The following is an 18,552-nucleotide window of genomic DNA, read 5'->3' as shown; positions in this document are numbered from 1 at the left end:
CCATCTGGGTTTCTTCTCTTTCTCTCTCCCTTTCTGAGATTGACTGGATAGAAAAGGAAAATAATATTTTTGAGGATTTACTATGTATCAGGCAGGCATTGTGTCTATTTGGTTTGGTTTTTCTACAAGTTTATGAGGTAGATGTCATCTACATGTCAGACCAGAAACTTAGATCTAGATTAAGTTTCTTTCTTTCCTGCTTGCTTGCTCTTTCTTTCTTCTTTCTTTCTTTCTTTCTTTCTTTTCTTTCTTTCTTCTTTCTTTCTGTTTCTTTCTTTCTTCTCTTTTCTTTCTCTCTTTCTCTCCCTCTTTTCTCTTTTTTTCTTCCTTCCTTCCTTCCTTCCTTCCTTCTTCTTTCATCTTTCTTTTTTAGGTTTCTTGTCTAGGAAATGGCAGATATGGTATTCAAAGCAGGTCCTATTGGCTCCAAAGTCAACCTTCATACCAGTGGTTCTCACAGTGGAATCCTGGCATACATCAGGGTCAATTTGAAACTTGTTAGAAATGTGTATTCTTAGCTGGGCATGGTTGCTCATGTTTGTAATCGCAGCACTTGGTGAGGCTGAGGCCAGAGGATCATCTTGAGCCCCAGAGTTCTAAACTAGCCTGGCAACATAGTGAGACCTCATTTCTAGAAAAATGAAAAAAATAAAAATAAAAAAAAGAAATGTACATTCTTAAGTTGCGTCCCAAAGCTTATGCTGCATCAGATCCTCTGGGGTTGTGGTCAGCGACCTGTGTTTTCAGAAGCCTTCCAGGTCATCGTGATACACGCTGGAGCCTCAGTGGCCCTCAATTCAACTACCTAATTGTAAAAGGAGAGAATTCACAGTTTTTCATTCCTCCCAATGCTTCATTTATAGTGTGGGTTGTCTCTTGACAGCTCAATTTGTCATGTTAGTTTGCTACATTTTAATGTCATTTATATATCCATATGTAGGTGTATAGTATACATGTGAAAGGTGTTAGTTTATTTTATAAAAATGGGAAAGTGATTAACATTTACTTATAAATCCTGTCCATGAAGATAGTTAAGTAAATCTAAATTACATAAATACGTTTATAGGTTTCCTTTTTTTTTTTTTTTTTAAATGGCCTAGGAACTAGTCTGTCCTGGAGAATGCTCCATGCATACTTGAAAGGAGTACACATTCTGCTGCTCTTGAGTGGAGTCTTCTGTAGATGTCTGTCTCTCTGTTTTATAATCAAGCCACCCTGGGAGCACAGCGCCAAAGTGCGCCAGAACCCTGAGGTCCAGGTGTGCTTTTTAGTCAGCAAGAGGTGGGAAGGGCTGGTTTTTAAATGTTGATGCAGGAAGAGGCCTGAGTGTCACTCACATTCTGGCCCTCAGTAAGATGTGACCCCCTTACACGTCCCCTGGTTTCTCAGAGTCCATGTGTTCTCATCGTTGGAAGTGGGAGTGATAAAGACAAGGAGGGTATCAATGAAGTCATGTATAAAATGCCTTTGCACACCAAATGTGATTGTTTTGATTTCTGCTTTTATTCCTTAAGCTCTCTCACATGTTTGCTCACCCACGGTAGACACTGCACAGCAGGAAACACGAGCCATGTGACCCTAATACTGACCCCTCTGTCAAGGAGTAATTTTCCCCAATTCTTTAGTTGCCATCAGTTTTTTTTTTCACATGTGACATTAAACAAACCAAATAATGTCACATTTAGCCATCATGACAACACACCATATTCTCTAAGATTTTCACACATGTACAGCTTCTCTAGCTAATTAGCATTCTCATTTGTGCATGTTTTAAAATTTTCTAATTTTATCTCAAGTATCGTGTTCCTATTTTCCGTCCCCCCTCAGACAATTTCATTTAAAGTACACTCTCCCTCTTCAGTGGCTGCACTTTTCCAATGTTTATGCTGTCGTCTCTCCAACTGCATCTTAAATTAGTTGCCACCTGAATTTAGGGATGTCAGTATCCCCTTCGGCACATCAGCACCTCTCTGCCTTTAACCATCGCACTGCACAACTCCCTGGTGGGTCCTGAGTGCCGAGGGTATTTCCAGTGTTGCTTAGCAGGTCCTGGGGCTGTGGAGAGTGTGATGCCCAGGATGGGGATCCGCGTCAATATCCCAGTACAGAAGTGTGATGCTCCAGGCAGCACAGGCCACGGCAGAGAAGTGGACACGGAACTTCCTGGTGTGACGTCCCAGGCTCCCACGCTCACTCTAATCCTATTTGGCTAAAATTGCTCTAAGTAACATGTACGGGACTTCTGATACAGGTTAAGGCTTTCACAATCATTAAAAAAAAAAAATCAAAGTATGCATGTATGTCGGGGAGGGGTGGGGAGCTTGCAGTGGCCTAAAATTGGCTCCATCTGCAGCCTCACTGCTAGGAAGGCGCAGGAGTGTTGGGGAGGAGATTGAAAACACAGGAAGGGAACTCCAGAGGTGGTAAGAGAGAAAACCTCAGGGCCCACCGCTCTCTGAAATCGCCAAACAAGAAATATAGGGCGCTAGATGGCAGCAGTGCCCCATGTTTTTCCTTCCAAATCAAACCAGACTTGAGATCTGGCGAGGTTGGGGGGGGGGGGGGGGGGGGGAATTCACTGTATTCACACACAAATACAACCATATCACAAACCAGCTTATTCACTTGACAGCCGTTTCCTACCCTTCTCATAATTATCATCAAGAAACAATTTGGCACGAGTCATTGTCACTCTCTAATATGCGATCGGGCCAAAGAAAATACCCCATATAAATAACAGCAAAAAATGAGTGATTATTGGTTATCCGGAGCAGTATTTCCCCAGGCTTTGTATCAGATAGATTCTTTGCACTCTGCGGAAGGGAGGTGGCATGGGAGGGTTTTCAACAGAACACGGGGACAGAGAAGTTGAGCCTGCAGCCTGCCACAATTATGTGTAAAGGTGTTCCAGCTCTCAGCTGACACTCAGCGTTCCTGATTGGGATCCTAATCAAGTGAAAATCTTCTCTGAGTCCCAGCCCAGGATGGTTAGATGTTGGAAACGTTTTTTAATGGCAGAAATCCTTCTTGGTGACACGAGTCATTAGGAATGGCAGTGTAGAGACAGGGCACCGTTTCTCAAGGAGAAGTCAGCTCTTCAACTCCTGAAAAGGGACCCGTTTTTCCTGATGAGGTGCTTGAAATGAACTATTGGAGCACTTAATGGGTCTTGGGAAGCATTTTTTTCACTTGCTGACTCACAGGTACTATCCAGGATCTGACTTAAAATCCCAGAAGGGGTGACCCTCTGCCCAACATGCCCAGTTCAGCCTAAAGAATAGAACTCAGGTGTTCCGTGGGAACTCGCCTGTGATGGAGGCATTCTGCCTCCGTCTGATTCTCCCTCCACGGATGAACAAGGCAAGATGGGATTCTGTGCTGAGGAAAACACAGAACTGCAACTCCAAGAGCGTCAGTCCCCTCCCCATATTTAAAGCTCCGATCTCTGTGAGGAGAAAAGGATTGTGGAGGTGGCCCCAGTGGTGACAGGTAGGCTGCAGGGAGACTCAGAAAGTCAGGCTTTGGTGTTTCCATGCCAAGCTTGCAGTCCTTCCTGCCCTGGAGATCGACTATGCCATTCTGAGCTAGCCTAGACATCGTAGGGGCAAGGGCAATCTAAGAAAATTAAAGGAGGGAGATAAAACCTTATGAAACCCATTTCATCTCAAAGACTGAGGGGAGATGGAGGTGGGATGCAGCGCCGGGTCCTCCCTCCCACCACAGGCATTCACTGCTGTGGGGATACCACAGGTAGAGGCCAATAGACTAATGGTTCCAGGACTGGAGTATAATTCGCACTCGCTGCGGCATGGGATTTCCATGCTCTGGTCCACCCTGTCCTCTAAAAGGGCTAAACCTTTTTGGTCAAGGATGTTGAATCCTTTAAATGTCCTTCTGTGAAAACCAGCATTCACTCACGGTGTTTCTATTAACTGACCACCTTTTCCTAAAATGTCTTGCCTAACACGTTCCCCAGAAACTGCAGGAATGCCTCCTCTATTTGGGGAGCTGGGTGAAATCCAGTTTATTGTATCAAGTAGTGCTATTCTAGAGCACTGTTCTCTCTCTGCTGGCTTCATCCTTTTGCAGAATCAGGGAGAACCTGCCTCTTCTCTTTTAAGGTCCCTTCCCAACCCACAGAATTTTATATATAGTTTCATCAGAAGCTGTGCCAACATGCTGGCTCTCATCACCAGACCATAATATGAATTCTAGAGATTCTTCCTCATGTGAAATTTTACCTGAAGCTGAAGTTTGGGCATGGTTAAGTCTAAGACAATCCGAAGTCAGGAAATTTGTAAATGTGTGTAGCTCCTCGCAAATAGTCCATCTTGCAAAAGATTTTGTGTATGTGTGTATATGGTGTGTACATAGATATATAATATTTAATATATCCCTCCCTTGGAGTTGAAGCGTGTGCCCTTTCCACCTGCATTTCTGATCTCAGTTTCGCAGGGGCCCGCTCTCTGGCCAGCCAGGAAGGGCGATGAGAGGATGGAGGCCGGCCTCTGCCCCTGCAGACGCCCTCCAGTTTGCGCGAGTTGCCGGGTTGCGTGGTTCCTCCCTGGTGTGCGGCGTGGGCTTCCCCCACCCGCGAGCGCCCAACAAGTCTCCTCTCTCCAGCCTGCGCGCCGCTGCGCGGAGGCCGAGCGAAGCGCGGCGTGGTGCGGGCCGCCCGAGGCCCCGAGGCTGGCTGTGCCTGGGACTGCGCCGTGCCCAGCCTCGGTCCCCTCTCTGTGGGTAGGGATGGTTGAGTCCAGCCGCCACGGCAGCGGCTCCTTGTGCCACTAGCAGCCCGTCTTCCGCGCTCTCCGCCTTTTCTCTCTCGACTGGCTCTCTCCTCCCCCCGCGCCCCCCTCCCCGCAGCTCCCACTCGCCGGCTCTCTCTCCAGCTGCCTCCTCTCCAGGTCTCTCCCGGCTGTGCGCGCTCCTCTCCCCGCCTCGCCCCTCCCGCAGCCTCGCCGCCTTGGTGCCTTCCTGCCCGGCTCGTCCCCGGCCCCGGCCCCGGCCACGGCGCCGCCAGCCAGCCCGCCCGGGTCTCGGCGCTCGGAGCCTCTCAGCCCTGCAGAGGGTCGGGACCCGATGCTATGAGAGGGAGGCGAGCCGGGCGCCCAGACCTGCGGGAGGCGTCGGATGCGCGGCGGATCTCGGGACCGGGCTCCGTCTCCTGCTCGCCCTGCCCTCGGGTGATCATCAGGCTGCGCTGGTAACCCTGCCTTCCTCGGAGGAGCCATCCGTGCCGCGTGCGCGTGGAGTATCTGCAGACATGACTGCGCGGAGGAGATTCCAGCCGCCGCTCCTGCTCCTCGGGCTGCTGGTGCTGTGCGCGAGGCTCCTCACTGCAGCCAAGGGTAAGGCGGGTTCGCTCCGGCCGGGGAAGCGCGGGAGCCCACGGAGGCCCCGTTTGCGGGCGCGAGTGTGGGTTCTGGGGACCGCAGGGCATGGAGTGGCCGCCTCTGCCGGGCGCTGCTCAGCCGCCGGCGCTCGGGGAACGCGATGCCTGGGAGGGCGCTTCCATCGCGCTCTCCCCAGCCCTCCTGGGCCCCCGCTCCACCCGCCGTGCCTTCCTTCCCCGTCGCCCGAGCTAAAAGGAGACGCCTCTTGTTCTCGGCGGTGCGGGTGGTCAGGGGGAAAGGAACCGAAATCGAGTCGGGCTGGAATTGCGCTCCGGCGGGGTGGCGTTGCCTCCCCCGAGACGCGGACTCCACGGGTCGCGGGGGGGCTGGGGGGCAGTTCCCAGGACTTTCTTCCCGGACCCGACGCGCCTGGGAAAGCGGCCCAGTGCAGCCGGCCTCGAAAGTTCGGGCTCTCTCCGGGGGCTTGGGTACCAACAGGCAAAGCCCTCCGCCGGCCCGGCCTCCTCCCACCCGTACACCCCATTCCTCCGCTCCTCCTTCCCTTGCCCACGACCTCAGCGGGCGAGGAGTAGCTGCCTCGGGAAGGTCGCCCCCGTCCTCCTCTCCCCCGGACTTCGCTCCTTGCAAGTTGTAAGGTGTTGGCAAGGTGCGTGAAACAGGCTGGGAGTTCTGGACCGGCTTCCAAGTCACATACATTCAACGTGGAAGCAGGGTGGTCTCTTTCTACCCTGGTCAGGGGAAGGAGTTCCTCTGGGTGCCTCCTGGGGCTTGGGGCTCTGTGAACTTGGTTTTCTCCCCGAATGAGTTGGGGAATGTTTTTTCCTAAGTAGCCTACGGGCTGCGACCTCAAGGCTGGTAAGAGCTTGTGCACTTGCCTGTTCTACGGGAAAGAAAATAAGCTCCCTCTTGAAAGCGGGAGAGAGACAGAAAGAGAGAGAATATTGATTGATTTTCACACTGGAAATACCTGCCCCTGTCCCCATTTTTAGCTTCCTTAGATGCTTTGTCTATCAATCAGCACTTCCATGGACATTCCCAGAATATCTGTATCTATATAGGTTTTTTCTTTCGTTTCATTTTTAAAGGATGGAATTTAATCCTATGTTTGTTTTTTTTTTTTTTTATGGTCACTTGCTTCTTTCCCTTCATAACATTTCCCCTTCCTCTCTAGATTCTTCCATCTTCTTTGCCACCCATTTCCTTTTCCTCCAGTGGTCCAGATGGAAGAGTGATTGGCAGGGCGAAAGAGGACTGTATCTGGTTCATTAGGAAACTCCAGATCCGCCCGGAGAGCGGGGGAGAGACTTGCCGGCTGGGCTTCCCCTCCCGGCGCTGGTCTCGACTGGGCGTCCAGGGATCGGAGAGAGCTGACCCCTAGGCGCCAGCTCCTCCTCACCGGCATCCACTCTCACAAGGGGTGTCTGCGGGAATGAGCCCCGAGATCCCGGGGACCGCACACGGTGGCTCTCCGTCACCCAAGCTCGCGGTCCCTCGAGATTGGGGAGCTTCCCGCAGACTCCGACCCTCTGCCCACCCGCCCGGCTCCGTCTGGACGCCTTGGCCGCTGCCTCTGCGGAAGCACCGCCGGCTGAGCAGGGCCCGGTTGACGGCGGCCTCTGGTCGGCACTGGACAGGCTGGGAATTGGAAGGCGAGGCAGCCAAAGTCTATGGGCAAAGAGGGCTGTGCCCTGGGAGGTGTGCAGGGGCCTGTGTGTCGCAGGGGAAAGGGCAGGAGCCCAAGGTACAGGACCCGGCTTTTTCCAGCCAAGACCCTGCGTGAAGAGGAAACACCTGCCACGCAACTCTGCAAAACTTCCCGCCCTTCCCCTGCAATCCCAGTGGATCTGGGCCCGGGGCTTCCTCATTCCCAGGCAGGCAACTCAGCCCCTGAGCGCACTCTCGGTTCCCCCGAGTTCCGCGCGCTCCGGGCTCCCTTCCCCCGCAATTAGCGGAGATTGCTGCGTGGAGACGGCGGCAGCCCTGGCTCGGCTGCTTAATAATCCGCACACGTGTGTGCCGGGCGGATTCCGCCCCCACGCGGGTGGGCTGCAGCGCGAGGCGGAGGCGGAGGCGGAGACCGGAGGGAGGGTGTGGAGGGGCAGGTAGGGGGCGGGGGCGGCACAGCCAGATTCTGGGGCGAACGGGGCAGGTGGTTGCAAAGTCCTGGGCGCCTCGGGCCCAGCGGGGCAGCCCCTTGGCAGAGAGCTCCCCTGGCGCGCTGCAGGCCCCAGAGCCTGGCTGCAGAAGCCGAGAAGTGGAGCCCCGGGTCCCAGGCCCCTGGCCTGTGCTTGGAGCTGTAGCCATGCCTGTGTGTGCGCAAGTGTGTGCGCGCGGAGGGGATCCAGGACGCTCGGACGCGGCGCTCACTGCGCTATTGTCTGGCCCAGGCGGCGGTGGGTGCGTGGAGCTCCTTCATTAACCCCACGGGCACCAGGGTCCGCGTCTCCTCCGCGCCTGCGGGGTCAAGTGTGAGCGCTTAAGGCCGCCTGAGAAGGGGCTACAGGCAGGGAGGGGGCTGGTGACGCCGTCACCGGAGTCGCGGTTGGTGCGCCCCGGCCACTGGAGCGGGGTCTTGTTCCCAGTGCCCAGCAAAGCCCAGGGAACCAAGATCGGGCCTCCTCCGGGGGCGTCGGCGCTGGGCTCCGGGCTCCAGATCTACCCGAGGCGCTTGCGCACAGCAGGGCTTTCCCGAGCAGGAGCGCTCCGGCTGGAGGGCGCCCGGCCACTGCCGAGGGCAGCTGCGCCGCACGCGCCCAGGTGGCGGCTCCCGCTGTGACCAAGGCAAGCGCAGAGTTTTTGATGCGGGGGCCCTAATTCGTGACCTGCTTGCGGAGTCGTGAGGCTGGAGGCAGCCGCAGTTGAGGTCACTGGAACCGGCCACTGTGCGAACCGGAGTATCAGCTTCAGCTGATGCTGTACTCTTCAATAAAGCGTTGGGAGTGTCGGGAATTCTCTGGGGATTTTTCCTTTTACTTCTTGATTTTTAATGGCATTGTAAAGGTTTGAGTCTCAAGTGCGCGTATCTCTTTAAATGCCTCTTTTCAGGGACTAGGGGAAGAGTAAGCATTATCATCTAGTAAATAGGAATGTTAATTCCGTGTGCGCTGGCTCAGATCTGCTCCTTTACCTGGGGCTGATCTACTGGCTGTTTGGACAAAGTTTGCTTCTCAGTTGTGTTTTGCATATGTGCAGCCATGAGAATACAGGTATTTGCAGTCAGTTAGTTTCCCATAAAGCATCCTAAAAGGGAGTACATAACACTACTAGCCAGAGTAGCCTCATTTTAAGAAGCCGGAAAGAGAAAGGCAGAGCATTCCTCAAAATAAGTAACTCAAACATACTCTGACACACCCAGCAGAGATATGAGCTCGCACTGTTGAATTTCCAGAGAAACCCTATAACTCCATCGAGAGAGAGATATGCATGGTTTTAGGTGCGTTGCCTTATTAAAAATTCATCCCACCAAGAAGGATGCTAAGACGTAAGGATGTGAAATTCCTTTATGGCAGAGCCGCACAACATATACTTCCTCCTGAGGAGGTCAGGACACTGCTGCAAAGAAGACACTGCCACAGAAAACCCCAAATCCCCATCAAGCACTAAAAAAGTGAGCTGGGCACGGTGGCTTACGCCTATAATTCCAGCACTTTGGGAGACAGAGGTGTATAGATCCCCTGAGGTCAGGAATTCGAGACCAGCCTGATCAACATAGTGAAACTCCATCTCTACTAAAAATACAAAATTAGCCGGGCATGGTGGCACATGCCTGTAATCCCAGCTACTTGGGAGGCTGAGGCAGGAGAATAGCTTGAAACCAGGAGGCGGAGGTTGCAGTGAGCCGAGATGGCCCCATTGCACTCCAGCCTGGGAAACAAGCAAAACTCTGTCTCAAACAAACAAGCAAACAAACAAACCTAACCACTTAAAATGAAGTTAATATCTCTGTATTGGTGAGCAGATCATGTCTTTTTCTTGTTGCATTGTCAGGATATTATTATTAATTATGATGACTGTTCAGCAGAAAGCTTTTCAGTGCTTCTGGAGCACTCATGTAGTTAGTAGCTTGGGGTTTTAAGTGCTTGAAAAGGTAAGCCAAGAGGAGTCTTTCTTCGGAAGTGACAGGTTTTGTAAACTTGAATAGTAGGGCAATGAGGTCTCATCAAACAAGTCCAGAGAGGCAAATGGCGGGTAGAGCAGGGTAGTAGAATTCCCCCACGTCTCAAGCATCTCACCCGCAGAGGCCTCTGGAGCAGAGGGAATGGCTATTTTTATATTGGCTTTCAGCCGGCCAAGCATCCTTGGTAGGAAGACTGCCACAGCCACAGTGCTGAAGTTCCTACAGGCAAAAGTAGCTCCTCCGGGGGGCAATGCTTCCTTACTCTCCAGTTTATTGTGTCAAGCAAACGCCAACACAGCTTTGAAAATGTCAAGAAAATGGTTCTGCTTCCTTTAAGAAATAGATCAACAAAGGCTCCGTGGCTGGTTCCTGCTTATAAGCAGAAGATACAGCAAACCCAATGTAGACTTTTCTAAGCTGTCAAAATGCAAGTGGCATATTAAATACTCTCGATTCCACTGAATTTTAAATGTGCCTCTGGTAGTTTTTCTGCTGAGCTCATAGTGGAAATAAGCCATTACAACTTGCATACATGCCATTTAAGCTACATTTTCCCTTTGGCCTTTTGTACGTCTTCTGGTTGAGCTCACTTCCCTCTGTAAGATAACTGAAAAGCTGCATGTGTAGTTGCACATAGCAGATGTCAAGTATGTCTTTTTAAACTTGTTTTATTTGATCAACTAATAAACCAGAGAAGGATATCTGAGTGAAGGCGTAGATGTTCCACAGTGTACAGTATTTGTATCTTTGGGTTGTATGGGAATGGTACAAGCCTGTTGTTTTCTAGGATAGGACAGTAGGAACTTGGACTCAGAGACCAACAGTGGCAGACATCAAGTCCAAGCAACGTGACACTTTGGCACAGCCACCATGGCAACCCCGGGGCCGTAGTTTCTTTCTTTCTTTTTTTTTTCAACTGTAAGACTGGCTTGAATATGCAACCTGAGGTTAAGAAATAGATGTTTCGGCTCTACTGAAATGAATCAGCCCTCAAGGAACTCAACCTTTTTACATTGCCTTCAATTACATGACCATTGTGCTTAGCACACTGGTTGTTCATTCCAGAACAAATGATCAGTATACAAATCAAATAAGTGTACTTAGGTATTTATGCCTAAATGCAAGGAAGGAAGGAATTCTTTTCCATAAGGACTTAAAAATGACCTTAAGTGACCTTTGATTAACCAGTATGTCTGGATTTTGGATGGACTTTAGTCCTTGATGCTGAGGTTGGTAAGTAACCGAATTAAAACTTCCTTTACATGAAAAAAGAATAGAAGCACATTGTATAAGTGAGCCCATTGAAATTGACTGATCACCAGGATCTTTCCGGAAATAATGCATACCTTGTTTTTTACTCCAGCAGATCAACCTCTTTGGATGCAGAGTGTGAAACATGTCTCTTTTCTGAGCTCAGCTGCAATTTCCTTTAAACCATTTGTATCAATCAGTACTTTCTGGGAGAGGAAAATGCCATCAGTGGTTTAGGAAAGTTGGAGAATCTTTCTTTACCCTCAAATATCATTGCTCTATGGAGATAAGAGAGTTCATCATCCATTAGGCCCCCTGTCTTGTGCACCAACTCTAAATGTGTTGTAAACATCCCACCAAGGAATAACATTTCAACAAATTAACTTCAGTTAGTGTCAGTGTCACTTTGACCCACAGTGGCAACACTTATTTCCATCTGAAATTTCTTTGGGGAATGAAAAGAAAAAAAAATTATGCAGGCTTTTTTTTGTTAAAAATAAATATTTTACTGACATATTTTGCAGTTTACTGGTTGAAATCTGCTTTACCCTGAGCTAGTTTTAGCTTGGCAAAAGTTATAAAAGAGAAAAGAATATTTCAATGTTCTCATTCCCCCCAAACATACTTGGATACTTTGATCCTTTCATCTTAATACTCATAATTTGGTACTTGATGCTCATAATGTGATACTTCCGTCTTAATGTTCATAACTTTAATGTAGTTTTGCCTCATCCTTTGTAAAGTAGAAAGTAATGCATATAATGCTACGTCTTAAAAGCTGCCATTGCAACGGACATGAGATCAAGAAAACATAAACATGAAGGAATGAAATTGTTGGTGTCACTTCCCAGTTTTTCTCACTGTATTAGTCAGCGTTCTCGAGAGGCACAGAACTAATAGGATACATGTCCATATAAAGTGGAGTTTATTAAGTAGTACTGACTCACAGGATCACAAGGTGAAGGCTGTCAGCAAGCTAAGGAGCAAGGAAACCAACAGTGCAGCCTCCAGTCTGTGGCCAGAAGACAGAGAGCCCCCAGAAAACCGCTGGCGTTAAGTCCAATAGTCTACAAGATAAATAGCTTAGAGTTCAGTGTTCGAGGGCAGGAAGCATCCAGCACGGCAGGAAGATGAAGACGGGAAAACTCGGCAAGAGTCGCTTTATTCCAGCCAAGCTGACAGCTGATGAGATGGTGCCCACCCACACCGAGGGCAGGGCTGCCTCTCCCAGTCCACTGACTCACATGTTCATCTCTTTTGGCAACATCCTCACAGACACCCCCACGAACAATACTTTGCATCCCTCAATCCAATCAAGTTGACACTCAATATTTTAAATTGTCTAAAATATCAGTCAGATGCCAGTGCTTTTTATTTCTTACTTTTTGGCTTGATATATGTTGGAGAGCTTCAACCTAAATAAAATTCAAGAAAATCTAATATGCTAGGGATACTATGGAGATAACTACAACTTTTTGTCTGAATTATTCAGATAATTATCAACCATGAACCCCAGCAGAACTGAAGCAACTTTGCAAGGCATTGAGCGTTTTCCTGAAGTGTTTCAGCAACCCTCTGCTTTTTGTTCTGAGCATGTCTGTCACCTTTATCATTAAAGCTGTCAAGGTTGTGGTGGGCATGAAGCAGAGTCTTTGAATACTCCATGTAAACTTTGTGTGCATAAGAATTACTTGTTTCAATATTAATTCAGTGCAAATTCCGTGGCTTCTTTTCCAAGTGATTCTCTATTAAGTCGATTTTGGATGGAGGTAGAAATCTATTTACTACCCACGCCCATCCCCAGGTAATTCTGATAAAGAGAATACATGTAATCTCACGTAGGAAATGCCACATTGGGTACCAGGTTGTGTGGTAAAATATGGCTTCTAACTTAGAGATGGTAAAAAATTGCAATGGATATATTTATATATGTGTAATACATGATGTATACTTATGTATTTATCTGTATATAAATTTTATCTTTATATTATATATCTTAAATATAGATAGGTACAGTCTATCAAACTGTCATCTCTCTTTACCCTCCTTTCAATAAAAGGCATCAAAACCTAATAACTTATTTACTAATACGTCCCAGACTAATTAGCTCACACTGATTTCGTGATGAATACACTATACTATGAAATTGTGCAACTAATTCAGAAGATTTCTTCCTTATCATCAGTGCCTCTATTATGGTATTCATCATTCTATGCTGTTTAATCTCCTTTTTTTAAAAAAATAGTTTTTTAACAAAGCAGAAATTCAAACAACTCCTTGTCTGTAATGTTTATATTATGGTAAGACTTCAAGGGATAATTATGCTCTTTCATATAAAAATACTGTTTGAGTGAATTATTTTTTTCTTTTACTGTTTAGTATACTCTGATATCATTAGTGTTATATAAGAAAGGGCTAAATGTTAAGTTAGAATTTGAATTATTTGGAGAGTGATCTCTAATGAATGAAAATCCTTTGAAATTAATTATAAATTCCAGGCAGTCCTTTTCAAGATGCCTGAAGAATGCCTATTCATCTATTTAAATAAACTTTTTCTCCTTTTCTTTTTTTTTTTTTTTTAACAGAAAGTGTCTTCATTGATCTCTAACAAATGAATAATTTTCTACATGAAGTTGACATTCCTGTAAAGGATGTGGGGGACTCTCAGCATTCCCCTTTCTATAAAATTACATCTCCCCAATGATAGGTTACATAACTGTGGCTCCTAAAATCTTGCCTGGCAGCGTTCTGAGTAAATTTGCACTTCCTGTGAAAATGGTGGATTCCATTGAACTTAGAGATCTTCACTTTTGTCTCAAAGAATGGGCCTTATGAGTGTTCAAAATCCATCAACAATTTTAGTCACCACATTTCAAACTATCCTTTTTATTTGGTAGGAAAGTAGCATACTTTGGTGTATAATACAGCTGGGACAGTTCAGCATTGCAAGGTGTGATCGACACCTCACAAAAAGAAGAGAGACCTTGGCAAACTAAGAAGGGTCACATTTTTACAAGATATTAGCTGAATTGGTCAGAAACTTTCTGCGCACTACAAATGTCTTGCATTTCTTATTGTGTCTCTTTTCCCCTTTCTTTATAAAATGTAATTACTATGGACCACATAAGACATTCCATTTGTTAGGGTTTTTTTTTTTTTTGTCTTATGGTTTTAGCTGTATTCATGAGGTTGCAGTTCACTTATTCAACATCCATCCTCCATTTTACATGGAAACAAGATGGAGTTTAAATATATTTCCCAATACTTAAAAAAGTATAAATAATATCAAGGGAAATGCAGGTTAGAACAGTCATCTTGTTACTGTTAGGTGGAATTCGTTCTATTGATTAATGTCATCTGGGTAGAACTACTGTAATTTAGGGAAGATATACACATTTTTAGTCTGATATGATCCTTCACAATGATGACTGGGGATAATAAGGAAGAGAATTGGGAAGACTTGACTCTTAGAAAGGATTGTAGTAATAATTTTGCTCACTTAAAAAAGTATGGCAATATGCCAAATGAAATACTCAATTCAGTATAACTGTAATTTATGAGCCCTTCCCATTCACCTACCCCACATTTTTTTAAAAAACTTTTAAGCTCCAAGGTACATGTGCAGGATATGAAGTTGTGTCATGGGATTTGTTGTATTGATTATATCATTACCAAGCCAGTACGCCTAGTATCCATTAGATATTTTCTAATACTCTCCAGCATCTCACCCTCCACCCTCTGACAGGCCCCATTGTGTGTTGTTCCCCTTATGTGTCCATGTGTTCTCATCATTTAGCTCCCACTTACATGTGGGAACATGTGCTATTCTGTTCCTGGATTACTTTGCTAAGGACACTGGCCTCCAGCTCCATCCATGTGCCTGCAAAGGACGTGATCTTGTCCTTTTTTATGGCTGTGTGGTGTTCCACGGCTACGTCGCATTTTTAAGAAAGAAACTGAATCTCTGAGTGCTTCCTAGGAGTTTCGATTTTGACTTCAGGAGAACACTAGAGTCACATGACATAATTTGTATTTAGTCAAATATTAGGCTATGTGATAGACACATTACTGTCAGGTATCCATTGGAGGTTCTATTGGTAGTTGAAAGTTTATGGAACCTCAAAGTGCTGTCGGGGGTGTCCATTCAGGTTCTTGACTCCACTGCATGAAAGAAGTTCATTGAACAACCAAAGTGTGTGTTGAAAGCTGGGTCATTGTAGGCTGCTTGAGGATGAGACACTCCTGTCTCATGCTGGGGAAATTCCCTTTATGGGCAGCTTATAAAACTATTGATAAGAGGGAATGGGTAGGCGTTGCAGTGAAGCGTGTTGCTGGGAGCCTTCTGGGTGCACATGTGCAATTGCTCTGCATGCTAGCAGATACATCACATGGCTCACTAGCATCTTAGTTCTCTACGCAGAGGTGTGGTCTTTACTAGTCCAGTGAGACTAGGTCAGCCCAAGGACACTAAGCATGGGTTTCTGCGCTGGCGGGAATCTGGGGGTTTTCCCCTCTGCTGTTAGTCGTCCTTGCTGCAGGATCATCTACCCACGTGTCCTGGGTGCGGTTTGTACACTGTCACGTGGTTTGTTCTCTCCATCTACCTGGCCAGTTCGTTCTCCTTTACAAAAGGCAACAGCCACCCTAATCTATCTCAAAAGAATGGAAAAAAAGGGAGCAGGATCAAAATCATGAACTGAAGATGAGGCTGTCGAGGAGAAGCCGCCTAGGAACAGCCAGATAAACCTTTTTGTTTTTTGATAGCTCATTGAGGGCCAGTTTTGATATCAAGCATGTAAATGAACCCAGAAACGCTGATGCTCTGTGGACCCCAGGTGCCCCTTCTCAGACATTCACTCAGTGCTCTTTAAAGCTGATCTCCTGGAACCAGTCCCTGAAATATTCAGATTTATATGCAACTTACGTGAGGCCTTCCTCCTTTCCACTCTCATGCAGCCAAGGGGTCAAACCTTTGTTTGAACATCATCTATTTATTGGAAGCTAGAACATTGGAAATTTTTAAACATTTTCCCTTGTAGTCCTGTGACTGTTACTCTTACTGGTCTGGAGCCTTTGTAATGACTTCCAAAATGTAATACCAAGAGGATGCTGAGTGGAAAGAGAAGCAATTTGCGATTTACTGGTGATGTATATTGTTTTCTTATATGCTTTTTTTATTGTTTTCTTATATGCTGTATATGCTTTTTTTTGTAGGGTACAGCACGCTTCTCCCAAGCTGACTTTCAAAGTCCTTCACAATCGGTCTTTTCAGCTCTGCCCTTGTGACTTCCAATTCAGTCACGCCAGGCACATCCTAACTATACCTTCCCTTGAGGAGTTTTCCATTCATCCTCATCGACTGTAATTTTCAGCTTTGATTCCATCCGACTCAAGCCCACTCAGCTTTGAGTCCACTTCGAGTTCTCTCAAATGTTAATCACCCCATCTACTTGATCTAAATTATTTTTGTCAGTTACTATGTTTAAAAGTCGTTAGTCATTACGTAGGTTTAGGGTCCTTTAAAAATGTTTTGTTCTTCCCCATCTCTACCAGAAATTTTAAAAAAAATAGCTCGTAAAAATAAATGAATAAAAGAATAAATGATAGCTGGCACCTGTAATCCCAGCTACTCGGAAGGCTGAGGCGGGAGAATTGCTTGAACCCTGGAGGCGGAGGTTGCAGTGAGCCGAGATTACACCACTGCACTCCAGCCTGGGTGACAAGAACAAAACTCCATGTCAAAAAAAAAAAAAAAGTTGTTCCTGTTTGGTGATTTTTCATTTATTTGTTTACATTGTCTTGACTTCATAAATCTTTAAGTCCTGGAGCATTGAAGGGCGCTCTTGCAAGTATCCAAGCAACATTCTGGTTTCTTACACAGTCATTGTTTCTTTAATAAATAAACACGTGTTCTCAGCCTATGTAATATGCCCGATTCCAACCATTATTTTTAGTGAGTTCAAATTAATGTGTCATCAACAGTTTATGAAAACAGCTGACCTGGGGAAGGTATCAGAAAAGATTTCTTCAAGTCACTGTGCCTGCTTATTTACTCACATACTGAGATTAGAACTTGTCAAAATAATTAGCTTTGAAGTCCTATATTCAAGGTATTATTTTGCCATGCTTATTTCATTCAATTGTGTTTCTTTTTCTTGACTGTTTCTCTTTGTATACGGAGTAAGTTATCTGAGGTGTTTGCATTTTTTCTTCTGGTGACAATAATTTAATAATCTTAGAGCTTGTTCAGCAGATATGCCAGCCTTCAATTGTCATTTTGATCTTCATGACTATTTTATCTCTTCGCTTTTTAATTTTAAATAATTACATTAGAGGATTATGGAACAAAGAAGGACAAATCAGTCTCTTTCTTTTACAACTGCAATTACAAAATTACCTTTCCAGGCTTCTTTGCTGGCAACAAAAGACATGGAAGGGGAATGTTGTCAGAGTGTTGAAAAGATGAGGCGTCTACTGACCTGAAAGTATGAGAGGTACAGCCAAGCAGAACTTTGGGGGATGATTTATGTCTCTTAGCGAATGTGTTTTCCTTTCGGTTTTTATGACGGGTGGACAATAATAGGTCTTTTAAAAAGAGTCCATATAAAAATACAGTAAAGTATTATATGACAAGTTGAAGTGGCTATCATTTCTTCTTACCTTTTATATTTTAAGAACAGAGCCTATGAGAAAGAAAAAAGTGCCTGAGTTAAAATGTGGTGTCATTTACTGTAGCTTTAAAATCAGAATAAAAGATTTGAGCCACTTTTTAATGCCCTTAATGACAATACTCATTCTTTGTCCCAAAATGAGGAAGAGAGACAGAAAGCCAACAGTATTTGTAGCAAGGTAATTTCATAGCGTCCTCTGTTACCCAGGTTTATCCTCTCTGCAGGACCAGATGCCACCAGGAACAACTCAAGAGCTGGTAAACGGAGCTACATGGAAGGACAGATTGGGGAGCAATCTTCCATTTGAATACTCTTTGTATTAGCCAACTACTGTGTTGTAACATTATTATTGCACACTTAACAGCTTCAAACAACACACATGCATTATCATATAGTTTCTGTGGTTCAGGGGTCTGTGCATGGCTTGGCAACTTGGCTGGGTCCCTGCTTAAGGTCTCGCAAAGCTGCAATCAGGTGTTGGCTGGGACTTCATTGTCACCTGAGGCTCAGCTGGGGTAGAATCCACTTCTAAGATAGTTGGGCAGCTGGCAGAATTCAGTCCCCTGCAGTTGTAGGCATGAGGGCTTAAGTATTTTGCTGACTTTGGCTAGAGTTTACCATCAATTCCTGGTGGCCACATGTAGTTGTCACCTGGGACTTCATAGCATGGGTCAAGCCAGATTAGGAGTGGGGTTTAGGGGAGACAGATTGGTGAGAGGGAGACTCCACAGTTGGGTGCTACAATGTCATATGTAATCACATAATCCTGTACACGGACTCACGTACAGCCTATCACGGTCAGTTTGCTGTGTTGGTTGAAAGCAAGCCATGGGTCCCACCCACTGTCAAGGAGAAAACCAGGGCATGGACATCAGCAGGTGGGGGTGCTGTGTGGGCCCCCTAAGAGTCTGTTCACCACATTGTTCTAGACAAATAATAGAAAATGATAATCTCACAATCAGTAAGCAAAGAGCTTAGGAACCATTAAGTATAAAAAGTTATTTTATAGAAAGAACAAACATAAATAATAAATATAGGAAAAGATTCCCAAGCGTATAACTGATTGAAGCTGAGTGCATTAAACATGGTCATTTTCCCTCAGTGCATTTGTGAAACTGTAACTGCTGATATCGAGTCTTGCTTGTGCACAGAGAAG

At 46.1% G+C, this 18,552-nt stretch overlaps 1 protein-coding gene across 2 annotated transcripts in view; it reads left to right on the top strand.

Moving 5' to 3' along the window:
• Nucleotides 1-4,769: 4,769 nt before the first annotated feature.
• Nucleotides 4,770-18,552, top strand: part of CSMD1 (CUB and Sushi multiple domains 1) — a 2,101,842-nt gene continuing 2,088,059 nt past the window's right edge. The window contains exon 1 of one of the 2 annotated variants that reach the window (XM_032260320.1): nt 4,770-5,351. In XM_032260320.1, the coding sequence (XP_032116211.1) occupies nt 5,267-5,351 (85 nt within the window). In that variant the 5' untranslated portion in view covers nt 4,770-5,266. The remainder of the gene's footprint in view (nt 5,352-18,552) is intronic. The other variant, XM_032260321.1, reaches the window with a different exon arrangement.

This window comes from Sapajus apella, unplaced genomic scaffold (assembly GCF_009761245.1).
Source record: "Sapajus apella isolate SASKATOON/1434 unplaced genomic scaffold, GSC_monkey_1.0 scaffold116, whole genome shotgun sequence".
NCBI lineage: Eukaryota > Metazoa > Chordata > Mammalia > Primates > Cebidae > Sapajus > Sapajus apella.
This window is presented reverse-complemented; position numbering and strand designations above follow the sequence as displayed.